The following is a 15587-nucleotide window of genomic DNA, read 5'->3' as shown; positions in this document are numbered from 1 at the left end:
CGTAGGCTCTGGAACCTGGCATCCCCTGGCCCGCTGCGTCACAAGCGCCCTGAGAACGCGGCCGCCCCGGGGGTTCCGGCCCGAATCGTGGCCTCACAGAGCGGGCGGGCCGGGCCCCCCGATTGGCCGTTGCCCCGGGCCCCGGGACGCGGTTTGGAGCGGCTCGGGCCGCGCTGTCCTCAGTCCGGCCCGGACCGGCGAGCGCAGCGGCAGCAGAGGCGAGCCAGGGTGCAGCGAGGCCCCGCGCCACGGCGGACACGGGTGTGTGCGGGCACGAGGCGCGCGGCGCTCCCCCAAAGTCCCCCGACGCGGCCCTCCCGCGCCTCCTCCTCCGGGGCCCGGCCCGGCCCCGGCGGCTCCTCGCGGCGGGGCGGCGAGGCGGCATGGCCCCGGCGCTGGACCGCCGCGCGGACCCCCTGAACCTGGGCGGCGGCGGGGCCTCGCCCGCGCCGCTGCCGCCCTGGGCCCCGTGCCCCCGCCGGCGGCGGGGCGGCGGCCTGTGGCGGCGGCGCCAGCGCCCGGGCCCCGAGCCCGGCTCCGAGGCGCTGCGCCGGCGGGCCGGGCCCCGGCACTCCCCCGGCCCGGCGCGGCGCCCCCGGCGCGGCCCGCCCCTGGCGCTCCGGAGGCCGCCGGGCCGGCGGCAGCTGCTGCGGCCGTGCGGGCTGCGGCCGCCCTGCCCCTGCCCCTGCTGCTGCGCCCGCTGGGCCGGGGCGCCCCGGCCGAGGAAGAAGCGGCGCTGGGGCCGCCGGGGCCGCGGGCCGCGCCGAGCCCAGCCGCGCCGGGGCCAGCCGCGCCGCCGGCCGCCGCCCCTGGACCTGGGCGCCCTGCTGCGCCCCGTCAACCTGTACGGCCGCCGGGCGCCCGGCATGCGCGCCCCGCGCAACACCACGCAGTTCATCATGAACCAGGTCTACGAGGACATGCGCAGGCAGCAGGAGCGGGAGCAGCAGGAGCAGCGGGAGCAGGAGCAGCGGGAGCGGGAGGAGCAGCGGGAGCGGCAGCGGGAGCAGCGGGAGCAGCGGGAGCGGGAGGAGCAGGAGGAGCAGGAGCGGGAGCAGGAGCAGCGGGAGCGGGAGCAGCCGCAGGAGCAGCGGGAGCGGGAGCAGGAGCAGCGGGAGCAGCGGGAGCAGCGGGAGCAGCGGGGAGCGGGAGGCCCTGCGGCTCCGCCAGCCCGCCGCCGCCCCGGGCCCGGGAGCCGCCGCCGAGGCCCAGGAGGGCCACGAGCTGCAGCTGCTGCAGGAGACCTTCCGCAGCTTCGTGCGGGAGCAGCTCCACCGCCTCGTGCCCGGCGACGCCGAGGGGCCGCGATGCCGCCTCCCCGCCGCCTGAGGAGGACGAGGAGGAGGACGAGGAGGAGGAGGAGGAGGAGGAGGAGGAGGAGGAGGACCGGGGCCCCGACCAGGAGGACCGGGAGGAAGCGCGCTGCGGGCACCAGGACCAGGACTGGGAGGAGGAGATGCAGCGGGACCCCGAAGAGCCCAGCCCCCGGGGCAGCCCGGCCTGGCCCCCGGAGGACGAGGAGGCGCCGCCCGGGCCCCGCCGGCCCGCCCGGCCCAGACTGGCCCAGAAGCTTCCAGAAGAATGCGCGAGGATGCTTCTGTGTTAGACTGAGGAGAGGGAAGGATGAGTGGGGTGGCCTGAGGCGGGGCCGAGGCAGTAGCGCCCAAACCCGCTTCACAGTGAGCCCCCAATAAAGCTCCTCCTGGCACACCCTCCTCTGTGGAGCTGTGGGGGGTGAGAGGTCCTTCTGGGCCGCGCGTGGGCCGGGCGGGGGCCGGGCCCTGTGCAGTGTGGGGGGGGCACCGAGAGAGAGACCCCACGCGCCACCTCCCCCACCCCCCGCCGCACTGGGAGCACTTGGCTTCTTCTTTTCTCTTTTTCTTCCTTTTTTCTCTTTTTCTTCCATATTTTGCTCTTTCTTCCTTTTTTCTTTTTCTTTTTTCTCTTTTTTCCCATTTTCTCATTTTCTTCCCTCTTTCTCTTTTTCTTCCCTTTTTCCTCTCTTTCCTCCCTCGTTTTCTTCCCTTTTTTCTTTTTCATTCTTTTTCTCTCTTTTTGCTTACCTTTTCCCCTCTTTTCTTCCCTTTTTTCTTTTTGTTCCCATTTTTCTCTTTTTTCTTCCTTTTTCATTTTTATTATTCCCTTTTCTCTTTTTTGTCTTTTTCTTCCCTTTTTCTTTTTCTTCCTTTTTCTCTTTTTCCTCCCTTTTTTCTCTTTTTCTTCCCTTTTTTGCCTTTTTCCTTCCTTTTCTCTTTTTCTTCCCTTTTCCCCTTTTCTTCCCTTTTCCCATTTTTCTTCCCATTTTTCTCTTTTTCTTCCCCATTTTCTAACCCTTTCTCTCCTCTTTTCTTTTTCTTCCCCTTTCCCTTTTTCTCTCCATTTTTCTCTTTTTTTTCCTTTTTCCCCTCTTTTCCTTTCCTTTTTTCTCGCTTTTCTTCCTTTTTTACTTTTTCCTCCCTTTTTCTCTTTTCTTCCCTTTTTCTTTTTCTTCCATTTTTCCTCTTTTTGCTTTCCTTTTTTCCTCATTTTCTTCCTTTTTCCCTTTTTCCTCCTTTTATTCCTTTTTTCTCTCTTTTCTTCTTTTTATTTCCTTTTTTCTCTTTCTCTTCCTTTTTTCTTTTTTCTTCCTTTTCTCTTTTCTTCCCTGTTTTCCTCTTCCCTTTTTTCTCTTTTTCTTTTTTCTTTTTCTCTTTTTATTCCCTTTTCCTCTTTTTTCTCTTTTTCTTCCTTTTCCCCCTTTTCTTCCCTTTTTCTCTTTTTTTTCACTTTTTCTTCCCTTTCTTCCTCTTTTCTTTTTGTTTCCTTTTTTCCTTCCTTTTTTCTCTTTTCCTTTTTTTCTCTCTCTTTTTCTTCCCTTTTTTGCCTTTGCAAATGCTCACCAGAAAACAATACTGCACAAAGAAACTTAAGTGAACATAAATTTTTAAGTTTTTTTTTAATTTTTGATTCTTTTTTTCTATTTTACCATCAATTGAGAACATTCACAATTTTCAACTTCTCATACAGCAGCCACCTTGAACCTCCCCCCACACTGGTCCTTGACTTTATCCTCCACTTTGTTCCATTCCCCCCATAGACTGTACACCTGGAATAGCTCATTTTTGTGGGTTTTTATGGTGGAGAGTGTTTTGTGGCATTGCTTATTTGTATTCCTTGTTCCACAGTGCCGTGGATCTTCCTCAGAAGAACATGAAGTTGCTTCTGTGTGTATGGTTCTCTGCCATGGCCTCAACAATCCATAATCCATGAATGGAGAGGATTCCCCATGGTCAGATGTCAAGTACATCTGGTTAAATTCCCAGGTAACTGCAAAAAAAAAAAAAAAAAAAAAAAAAACAATGGAATATAGAGATGTTGAAGCGGTGGTTCCTGGATGGATACTTTTCTGTGATTAAGTTCAAAGATCCATGTTGAATGGTTTTTGAAGAATGGGTGTTTTTATTTTTCTTTTTTGAGAGATCACTTTTTTGTCCTTTTTTAAGGGGAAGAACTAATTTGATTTTTATTTCCCAATTTTAATAGTTTTTTTGAATTTATTTTTTGTCTGGGGTGGCTTTTTTTCCCTCCCAAAAAGGAGAATATAAATGCAAACACCAGTTGAGGTGTATGTGAGAGTGCATGTTTTATTGTTAATAAGTTCTAGAGAATAGTTTTTTTTTTTTTCCTTCCAAAGCATCCACTCAAATTTTAAAAAATGAGTATTTTTCCCCCAAAGAACTTTGATTTCCATAATTTACCTAGCAGGTTTCTACAACACCTTTCTTATGTAACCCACAGATGAAGAATACCCATTCACAAACTGCCTACCCATTCAAAAAACTCAACTCCCCAGATGTACTTAGGAAAAAAGAAACAACTCTAAATATTCAAGAAGACACAAGTATTTTTAAGAGATAGCTTGTAGCTAGACATGACCCTTTTTTCCCCTGCTTACTTTGGAAGAACATAAATATACAAGAAGACAACATGTAGCTAGACATGCCCCCTTTTCCACTGCTTACCTGGGGAGACTAAAGCTGGTGGATCAATGAAAGTAACAGAGTTTTGAGCTGCTGTATGGGAGTTTCAACCTATGGGGTGTCCCCACTGAATTTGGCATTCATGTGATGAGTCCAAGGGAGCTTAGGTGATGAAGCCGCCTAAAGAGGGGCAACCAAATTGGAAAAATACAAGGCTCCTGTGCCATGCAATCAGTATTGGAATGTGGAGTCCTTGAGTGGCAGCTTGCTACTCTTAAGTATGAGCAAGATAGGGATAACCCAATATCCAAACAAAAGTAACAAAAATAAGCAAATAAATGAAAATAAACTTGGAAGAAATAACAAAATCATAAACTGGTAGAATCAGAAAGCCATCCAACTCTTCATTCAGCAGATGAGGAAACTTGAGTCCACAGGAGGTGAAGTAAACTCATCCAGTTTCATAAAGGCAAGGAAGAAGGAAAGTTTGAACCTTAGTTATGTCACTCAAGCCAATTTTTCCACTGTATCATCTGACTTTATGATACATATATTTGTGAAAAGTTTTATCAAAATGTCAATAGCTTGAGATGCATGTGAATATATACATGTGTATATAATATATAATTATCCATAATTATATATATTAATATATATTATATATATATATAATTTTTCTTAAAGAACTTAGTCTTTTAGAAGTGATCATGGGTCTGATTTAAGCCCCTTTACTAATTCTAACATTTTGTGAGATTGAAATCTATACTTTTCTGATAAATATGTAAGTTATTACAACATTATTCTCAGGCATATAGAATTTGGAATTTGGGAAAACAGATGCTGCCTCTAGAGGGCAGTACAGTGGATAAATTAGGTTGAGGAACTTCTCTGACATCCCACAATAACTCAACATCAATTCACATCTTATTAAGAGTTGCAAAGTGTTTTCCCCACAACAGCCCACCCAGGTGCATAAGGTAAGTAATGCTAATCCTTTTTTCTCCTTCACACAGATAAGTAAACAGATTCCAAAATGTAGAGTTTTATCACATAGAGTCAGAGTTAGGGACAAGCATCCAGATCTTCTAATTTCTCAGTCTGCTATTCTGTGTCATATGTCATCCTGATGAACATATCTATCTAGATAGATAGATAGATGGAATATAGAGATGAAATTATATAGACCCTGCAGGAGTTCTCCAAATGTGTTCTAGGGAATGTCTAGAGGTCTTTGACACCTTTTAAGGGACCTGTAAAATCAAAACTATTTTTCCTAATAAACAAGATATTTTCATTGTTCCTATGGTAAATAGCAATATATATCTCACATTAAACTCCTTGGTAGGGATAAGTCAGTACCTTTTTAAAGATTTAAGGCCAAAAAATATTGAGAACCCTGATGTCATTCAACCCTATCATTATAGACATGGTTCAATTGAGACTTATTGAAGATTGAAGGATAATAGATCACAAGATGGGAAGTTCCTCTCAATTTATATATGAGGAAATGAAGGCCTCAGAAAAGTTGTTACATCCAAGGTGAGAGCTACTATTGGATAAAAAAAAAAGAAAATTTGAACCAAGTCCAATTAACTATTAAACCAGTGTTCTTATATATAGTGTGTTAAGTCCAATGAGGGCACAGACTATATTAAATTTGTCTTTACATCTTCCCCTTTTAGCTCAGTGCCTAGCTCATTAAAACAGATACTGAGCAAATATTTGTTGTATTATATATGTATATATATATATATATACACACAGATTGCTAGACTGCAATAGATACAGATAGATTTCAACAGTAAATAGGATAAGATAAATCGATCAGTTGATAGATGTGAGACAGACATAGAGTTACTAAAATTTGGGATAATTTAAAAGGAAAAGAAAAAACTTTAAAAAATGTTCTCTAGGACATTCAGCCAAAAAATTATTTAATTCTGAATTTAAATGTGTTTTAAGAAGCCTAATGAGCTATTTAACCAAAAATTCAGAATTATACTATCACAGAATTTAGAGTTGAAAGGAATCTCACTCTATACAATGAAATGATTTACCATATTTCATATTAACCCCCCCATGGGAGGCAGACAATTAAGGAGCACAGTAGATAAATGGCAGGGCCTAGAGTCAGATAGACAACTCTTCCTGAATTCAAAGCTGACCTCAGACACTTTCTAATTGGATGACTCTGGGCAAGTCCCTTAACTCTGCTTGCCTCTGTTAAAATGAACTGGAGAAGGAAATGTCAAATCATTCTATCTATCCCAAAAGGGATTGTGAGGAGTTGGATATGACTGAAAAACAACTGACTAGTAACATATTACTCCTACCTACCACCCCCCCCCAAGTGCTTTGGATGATGGATATGTTGGACAGAAGGTATTTTTTTTAACAAGAAGTATTAAAAAGAAGAGGCACACACCCCAGTCTCTTTTTTAAATGCTTCTTTCTATCTTCAAACTTTTGGAATCTGGATATACTCAAAGAAGGAAAAGACTTATCCATTCAAATTGTAGGATCTTCTATTCTGTCATCAGTTTCCTTAAGAGAGATAGCATGCTCCCAAACTAACACAGTTCCTCCCAGATAAGGAATGTCCTTTATCAAACCAGACTTCTTTTAGAAGTCTTATAGAATTGCCTAGAGACCTGAGTGATGAAGTGACTTACCAGGTATCACACTCAGATGGGTCATAAATGTGACTTAAGAAAAATGGAAAGGCAGCGGATGTTTATATAGACAGATTTTTATTCTTGTAAGAACTGATGACAAATATACATCTGTCTAGTTGCCTCTGGACATCCTCTCAGGGAAAAGGTCCTTTCAGCATATTTTGGGGGTTCTTCAAATCTCCTGGTTCTTCTCATGATGATTAAGAGCTAGGACAGTACTTCAGTGAGGTAAGTTTGTTAGTGATTCCCAGGAAAAAACTGCTGTTCTCATAATATCCTTCTGCCTCACAGTCTTCTGGTTAATCATAGAAAGTCAAACAACATAGTCATTGTTATACAGGTAAATTATACAGGAAGATAGAGGACATTGGATCTAATTCAGAACTAAAAAAATAAAAATAAATTGAACCAACTAAACATTTGTGAAAGTGACATAGCCCTTACTGATGCTATCAGATACTAGAAATGTGATAGCCAACAATATTTCAGCCAAAAAGGATATTTATTGCTGTAGTTAATCAGCAGACTTTGAAGACCATCACAAAGATTAATAACCAAGCTTTCTACAGATGGTAGATGACTGGAATCTTATGTATAGTGTCTAAAATTATATAGCATTTTAGAAGACAAAAGGCTTGAATGGTATTTCAAAGTGGTGCTTCTCGTAGAACTGCATGGGAGGATGGGTAGGAGAACCTAACCCTATCTTTCACCATTACAAAGTAAGTTCTTTCTGGACACACACACACACACACACACACACACACACACACACACACACACACACTGAAAAAAATTCATTGAAAAGATATCAACGAGGATTATCACTGTACTTTACCCATTTTTTGCACCTAGTTATAATCTTGGTAGGTACCTTCATTGAGATACGTTTTTTTCAAATTAACATACTTCTAGGAGAAGAACCACATTCATAAATAACTCAGGAGTCAAAACAAAACAAACCTAAGAATATTAACCAGAAAGGAAGCTGAGTAATAAAATAAATATTGAGAAACAGAGGAAATTACATTAATACCTGATGACTGAAACACAGAACCCTTTGGATTCTCAAGACAACTGAGACTTTAATGGGATATTCAGAATGGTGCAAAAGACAAGAACCTAGAATTATTCAAATGAGAATAAGTAATGGAGTGCATAATCTACACTGTAGAAATTAGAAAATGCCAAAAAAAAGCTGACATCTGTACAATTTCAATATTATCAAATTATGGTTTATACAAACATCAATAGGATATTGATTAACCTACTTAAGAAAGCACAGCTAAATAGTACCAGAAGAACTCTGAGTTCAAATTTGACCTTGGACACTTAACTAGGTCTGTAACTCTGGGCAACTCACTTGGACCACTGGACCCTGATGACTCTGGAGTGACTTGGCCAAATACAATTCACATACTCGTCATGGCATCACCTTCCTGAAGTCATGATCTTCAAGAATGAAGGACTATCCATCTAAGAAACCACCCACAAATTTCCCAGAGCACAATTCTGAAAGAAATGTTGAAATTACTGTTATTACCTTTGGTTCTGAATCTACCATTTTAAATTATAGAATAGCTACATTTATGATTCGGTCTTAATGCTTCTTCCAGTCATCCTGAGTTCAGTCATACTACTTTTTAAGAGCTCATCAAATAGAAAAATATCTTTAAAATGTTCAGTTTTTAAGGAACAAAATGAAAATGATCATTCTGTTAACTCAAGACAAGTTATCTTTTCATTCAATAATTCAACTAAACTCAAACATTCACGGAACACCTTTTTGTAATTCGCTATGCTAAATATCGGGGATAAAGAAGAGAAGCAACATGATTATTACCAAGGAATTTACATTAGAGAAGGCTGTAAGTTATGTTTACAAATAACTATAATATATACTATAACATGTGTTCTGACCCCCTCTCCCCATTGAAATTTATTTACCTAAACGACATTCAGATAAGATTACATTTTCCCCTATTTTTTTATTCAGTAGTTATGCCATGACTGATTCTACATGATCCCACTTGAGATTTTCTTGAAAAAATATTGGGATGTTTTCCCTTTCCTCTTATCTCATTTTGCAGATGAATTAACTAAGTCAACAGCTAGTGTTTGAAGCCAGATAAGTCCATCTCTACATCCACTTTGCTACCTGGTTTCCCTCAGGAATGTATCCATTATGGCTAGTCTTTCCAGAGAAGAAAGGGAAAAAGGAACACATTGGGAATAGAGGCAAACTGAAGTAAAGGACAATCTGGAAGGAAAAGCAAAACACTACATTTTTTTTTAGGGTTTTTTTTTTGCAAGGCAAACGGGGTTAAGTGGCTTGCCCAAGGCCACATAGCTAGGTAATTAAGTGTCTGAGACCGGATTTGAACCCAGGTACTCCTGACTCCAAGGCTGGTGCTTTATCCACTACGCCACTTAGCCGCCTCAAAACATTACTTTTAAAAGAAGAATATATCAGCAAAATATATCCAAAATATATACAAAATGTGTGGAGAGAAAATTATTGGCCTCCATCATGAGTAAAAAAATGAATCTTTGAATACAAGAAATACTGTATGAAAACTGCCACAGAAAACAAAGCATTGGTCAAAAAATTCACAAATTATCTCCTGGAAAATAAAACAAAATTTATGCTTTAAACATTTTCATATAATAGTTAAATTAATTTGCTGATAAAGTGAATAAGTATCCAGAAGGCCTTCAAAAATAAGGAAATCATTTGAATAACATATCCAGAGCTTTGTTAACCTTATGTCTAGCATCTATTAAATAATTGTTTATTGATTAACTGAAAATCTATTGAACATACAAGAAACTACAAGAATAATATATTTCTAATAGCCAAGGGGCTCAGGATGCAGCCCAGAATGAGAGATCCTAGAAATCTGAGACTTATCGTTGATGGAAAATATGGAAAAGTGAGACTTTGAAATATTGACATACACACACACAGTGATAAGAAACACCCTAACAAAAAAGGGCAAATAAATCTTAATAAATTGCTTCCCTTCACAAACTATTGAATGACTAAGACAAAAAAACAGAAAAAGACATCTATAGGATTGGTTTAATAGTACCAGAGGTATCATTGAGGGATTTCTCTGTAAAAGTACACAAGGGGCTAGAGCAAAGGAATAGAAACAAAGAGGTCTGAAATATCAGTGAACCTCTCCACCCTTAACCTGACTTTTAGAGGTAAATCATTGCATTTGTAAACTTCAGTCAAGTTAATAAAACTTTATCATGTGCTCTCAAGGGGTTCACAGGCTATTGAAGGTGCTAAAAACTGTTTATGAATGATATAGATTAGAATCAATTTGGAGTAGTCTTAGAAGATAGCCACTAGCATTGAGGGGGAGTTGGGAAAAGCTTTGCTGTACTGGGTAGGATTTTAGCTAATTAAAGGAAGCCAGGGTGAAGTCCCAGAGGTAGAGATGAGAGTGGAGAATTCCAGGACGGGAGGATTACCAGGAAAAATTATTGGTGTCAGGAGATAGAATGACAGATTTGAGGATGCAGTGGGGTGGACCATGGTGGAAGGGGAGATTAAGATGTAAGATTGCAGAAAGGGGAAAAGTGTCAAAGAGTTTTAATTAGGGATGTAACAGGGAGCCAGGAGAGCTTATGAATGGTTGGGTGACATAGTCACAGCTGAACTTTAGGAAGATCAGTTTGACAACTGTGTGGAGAATGGACTAGAGTAGGCAGAAACTTTTGGCTGGGAGACCAGCAGCAGCTTAAATATGAGGTGATGAGGACCTGAAGCTAGATGGAGGCAGTGTCATGGGAGAGAAATGTGTATATATGAGAGATGTTATGGAATAATAAGACATGGCAGTTGACAAGATATGAGGAGTAAGAAAAAAGCAGTCAAGGATGACAAGTGGACTGAAAACCTGGTGATTATGAGGATAGTGGCGCAATGGATAGGTAGAGCCAGACCTAGACTCAGATATCTTCCTGAGCTCATACCTGTCCCTAGCCACTAGCTTGTGAGCCTAAGCAAATTCACTTAATGCTGTGTACCTCAGTTTCCTCATCTGTAAAATGAGCTAGAGAAGGAAAGGATAAGCCACTGCCAAGAATACCTCACATGGGGTAGAGAAGAGTTGACCATAATCAACAAAACTACAATAATAGGAAATTTAGGAAGAGGGAAGACTTTGTGGGAAAAGATAAGTTTGTTTTGAAAATGTTTAATATGTAAATGAGATAAATTTGAGATGTTCAATAAACAACTAGATTTGTAAAAATGAAATTCAGGGAAGAGGTTAGGGGGTAGACAGATCTGAGAATCATCTGCCTAGACTTGATAATAGAATGTTTAGGAAGCAATTACACACACACACACACACACACACACACACACACACACACACACTATATACATATATATGTATATATAAGCTATAGGAAGAGTATTGAAGGAAAGGTTGATAAATAAGGGTGAGGGTGAGGGAAGAGGATTGGTTATGGGGGAGAGTAAGGAGACTTGGTATTAAAGTTGACTTAAAATAGATTAGGGAAAAAACAATTGTAGAGATAACACTTGCATCTTAAAAGAAACAAATTCCAATTAAGAAATAGAATACTAGAAAAACAAGGGAAAAATCAGCCTAAATTTCATAACTTTGAATGAAAAAGGATAAAAAATAGCTTCAGAGAGGAGGGGTTGGCAGAGTAAAGGCAGGAGACTCTTTTGAACTCTTCCCCCAAACCCCTCCAAATCTTTAAATAATGACTCTAAACAAATTCTGGAGAACCAGAATCAATAAATGGAATGAAATAACTTTCCAGCCCAAAACAACTTAGAGGGCATTAATCTCTCTAATAACCAATTCAACTGCATCAGAGGTCATTGATTATGGGGACAACCTGAAAGAGGAATTCACATATGCAGAAGTCCTGGCCATAATTGATAGGGCACAGAGATCCTGGTTTGGGCAAGAACCATCTTTCGAAGTATCATCTTCTAGACATACCTCTTAGTAGTTGTATTTGATATCCAGTCCCCTAAGTTGAAGGTCCCACCCTTCCTTTGATGGACAAGCCAGAAGTAGCTTCTCAGATGCTACCTTCTAATAGTCAAAAGGAATAAAATAAAATACATGTTCCTTGGAAGGAAAGAGGTTTGTAACTTTTCAAATCCCTGCTCTATTCCCAACCTGTGTTTTAGTTGACAGATGTGGGATACCAGGACAGTGTTAACTTAGAAAGGGGGTAGACTCACTTTTAAATCATGCTGGAATAGGGGATACCTAAAAAAAGATCTGGGGGAGATTTTGAATCTAGCCAAAGCTGACCTTGCAATGATGTGTCTGCCATTTTTTCAACTCAATTGCTCTATTTTAGAATCTTTGGTTTGTTTTAAGTTGAAATATTCTCTGTATTTTACCTCTTGCCTCTAGTGAGAATTTCCTGATTTAAGGACTCTGAGTACTCTTGGCCTGATTATAATTTCCTTTGGTTTATGATCTCTTGACATCCCTGAAATTTTTGGGTACCCTTTGGTTTCCATGTTTGTTGTTTGGGTTACTGGTACCTGATAATGTGAGACTTGTGTGTTTGTGTCCCAGGGACCCTCTAGATGAGAGCAAATGAGACCCCACTTTTCTTTACTGTGTCTTTTTTTTTGTCTTAGGGGTTGTGTCTTTGGCACAACTTTGAGACTTTGCTTGCATACCCCCTCCTAGTTTTGTGTATATGTCTTTTCAGGTACCTGTGTTTACTGGTTGATCTGTATTTGTTATGAACTAATAGAGTGTAGAACCAGAGCCTAGAGATGGAATTTCTTCTCATGGATTCCACAAGTTGCCTTTTCTGCTTCACAATCAGGGGCCTTTACCATCAATCTAAAGGACAAGGTGCTCCTAGGAAGGCTCCTAGGAAGCCTGCCTTTTTTCCCCTCAGACATATCAATGACTGGTGAATGGTGAAATTTTAAAAACCAAAAAATTCCCTTTGATCTCTTAAAAAATCTGTTTCTACCTGTTTTGCTTTGTGGTTTCTTGGGTCTTGATTGGTTTTGGTAGTTATCTATTGTATTTTCTCTGACCTGATTTGACCAGATCTGTTTCTGCACTTATTTTCCTTCACCTGTCAGGGAAATAGTTTTTAGCCACTTGACATTTTGATTCTATGAAGGGTTTTTATTTTAGCTGTAAAATGGCCAGGGGGCAGGAAGAATTAAAATTTCTCTCTTAAAATTTAGGCATCTTAAAAATTAGGCATTTAGGCATCATGGATTATATTAATTCAGAAACTAAGATCCTAACTTGGGGGGAAATTGTCATTTATTTTAAAATTTTTGTTTCTGGCAATCAGTTTCTCTTATCTCATTTACTTGAAAGCTGACTTCCTCTCTATACTTCAGTTATCTATAAAGCAAAGTTTATTTTAAGAAAATGGGACTCAAAATAATAGTGAGGTATTTAGGTTTTGATTGAGTATTTTAAAGATTTATGCAAATTACATATTATTACTTTATGTGAAATGTTCTGTTGATTTAAAGGTATTTTGTAGAAATTTAGAATTTGGACACAAATTATATATGAAAATTATATCCATTGGAAAATTTGCACCTTACATTTTAAAAGAAATGTATTATTCCTTTATTAATTTGGTGACCTTGGACAAATCACATAGCTTCTCTCTTCCTCTTCTCCCTTATTTAGGACTAGATGCATTTCTATTTACTACTAGAAGGATGAGATGGACAGGAAGCAATGTAAAAATATGGGAATAATTTGACAGAATTTGACAAAAATATGAATCGATTCTGAAAGTTGTAATTTGAGTTTTAAAGTAATTTAATACATATGTGTGGGGGGTATATGTATACTTATTAGAACTAAAAATCAAGAGATAAATTATAAAATCTTTCTGGGAGTGTGGAACCCAGATTTGAAATAGTTTAGGATGTGCTTCTGTTTGGGTTAGATTGAATCTTAGCAGCATGAAAGTGAGCACAGTACTGATTTGGGGAGCTCTCATGGACTAATCAAAGGATGAAAACTGAGAAGTCTATTCTAATATTAACCATTTTAAATCTATATTACATGTATTTATATACATGTAACTAACTTAGAATGATAAATTTTTCATCTGACTGATGTTTGTCTTTCATTTTTGAAAAAGGGCAGCTAGGTGGTGCAGTGGATAGAGCACTGCCCTGGAAGTCAGTAGAACCCGGGTTCAAAGCCAACCTCAGACACTCAATAAATGCCTAGCTGTGTGACCTTGGGCGAGTAACTTAACCACACTACCTTAAATAAGTAAAATTTTAGAAAACAATATTGTAAGTTATTCCATCAAATTAAAAAATAAACTCACTTTTGAAGAAGGCCATGATTTCAGGAGGTGATATATTTGATATTTGGGGGAAAAATACAATCCATGGACATCTGAGTTCATTTCTAGCCCCAGTCTAAATGAAATGAGACTGGTTCTCTTCACTTAACTTCAGTTCAGAATCTGTCTTTGGTGGGAGGGAATATCTAGAAAATAAATTATTAGTAAATATGTTATGCATATACTATTTATCAATATGAAAATCATAATTTTCTTTTAGCACTGTTGACCATATGCTGTAATTCTAAAGTATAGTAATTTAAGAGCTTCCAACTTTTTGGTTTTATTGAAAGGAAATTCATCTAAAATCATTTGGTTATTTTTTAATGAAAATTATAATATTCTTAACTGATCTATTTGGAGTTATTGTTTTGATCAAGGGTTTAAATGGGTATTATGAAAAGAAAATCTTCTTTTGATCATGAGCAAGATTATTCTTAGTGTTATGGAATTCCTCTAGAAATTCTTGAAGAAAATGAGGTGCAATTTTCAAGCCTGCTTCACCTAAGGATATATTTATATATAATGTAATATGGAGGTTTACAGAAATTAGCTGGTGTTGGTCTAGGAATTGAAGTGAACTGTCTATGTTAGATTGTTCTTAGTGATATATTTAGGGCAAGAATAGATTGAATAAATTTTAGTAGTATGGTAAACTTTGTTATTGTAATGAAGTATGTTATCTTATTTAGAAACAATTCAGATTTCTCACTACTGTAAAAAATCTTTTGGCCAAAGGAAGGTCATACCTAGAAACATTGTGGCAATTAGGAATTTATTTTATTTTTTTTAAATTTTGGGCATTTATTTATGCTAAGACTGAATAAGAAAGAGATAGCTGTCATTTTAAAAATTCAAAAAGGGAAATAATTTTTGGAAAAATATTTTCATTTAGAAAAAGCTTCTGTAAGAAGACTTTTCTGTGATTTGTAGAAGGCCTACTAAATTTTAATCTATACTAATTTATTATAATAATAATTTTTTATTGAAAACTGTTATGCCCAACATACTGTAACTAATGAGAAATTGGGAACCTGGATATTTTTTTTGGAGTTTTATTATTAGGTTCGCTGTGGTGTTGGATCATCCTTAAATGGATGCTTTCAGAAAAACAGAATCAAGCAGCTCAACATCTGAGATCTAAAACCAATTATCTTGCTATTTGATCTGAATCTGCTTATATATCAGAGTCTAAGATACGATTTAATTCCTAAAGAATTCCGGGTTTCAGAATAATAAGAGTAAAGAGAAATAATTTATGAGCTATTTTGTGACATCTCACTTGTAAATATTTGTGTAGAAATGTGGACAAAAATGTCTAATAGTCTCCTAAAGATGTTCACATTGTTTAAAGGAATTCAGAGAACAGTGATTTATGTTTGTCTTTTTGAGCATAGTTGATAGCTAAATGTGTTTTCCCATAGACAATGTTTTATAAAATAACTATATGCCATTTAGAATTATTGTATTTACATATTCTAAATCTTTGCTGTTTCTTAAAGCAAAATCCTTTGTGCAATATTGACAAGATCAGTTGTGTATTTTCTATTAATTTCTTGCTGTTATCAATGTTATATATTAGTCATTA

The 15587-nt window shown here is 39.6% G+C and overlaps 1 protein-coding gene across 1 annotated transcript; it reads left to right on the top strand.

The window, feature by feature from the left end:
- Window positions 1–82: 82 nt before the first annotated feature.
- Window positions 83–5627, top strand: CCER1 (coiled-coil glutamate rich protein 1). Its single transcript, XM_074221064.1, is given in 6 exon segments — window positions 83–981; window positions 984–1018; window positions 1060–1325; window positions 1327–1734; window positions 3165–3302; window positions 5384–5627. Coding segments are annotated over 4 exon segments (1179 nt in total). The 5' UTR covers window positions 83–383; the 3' UTR covers window positions 1607–1734; window positions 3165–3302; window positions 5384–5627.
- Window positions 5628–15587: the final 9960 nt, after the last annotated feature.

This window comes from Macrotis lagotis, chromosome 2 (genome assembly GCF_037893015.1).
Source record: "Macrotis lagotis isolate mMagLag1 chromosome 2, bilby.v1.9.chrom.fasta, whole genome shotgun sequence".
Classification (NCBI taxonomy): domain Eukaryota; kingdom Metazoa; phylum Chordata; class Mammalia; order Peramelemorphia; family Peramelidae; genus Macrotis; species Macrotis lagotis.
This window is presented reverse-complemented; position numbering and strand designations above follow the sequence as displayed.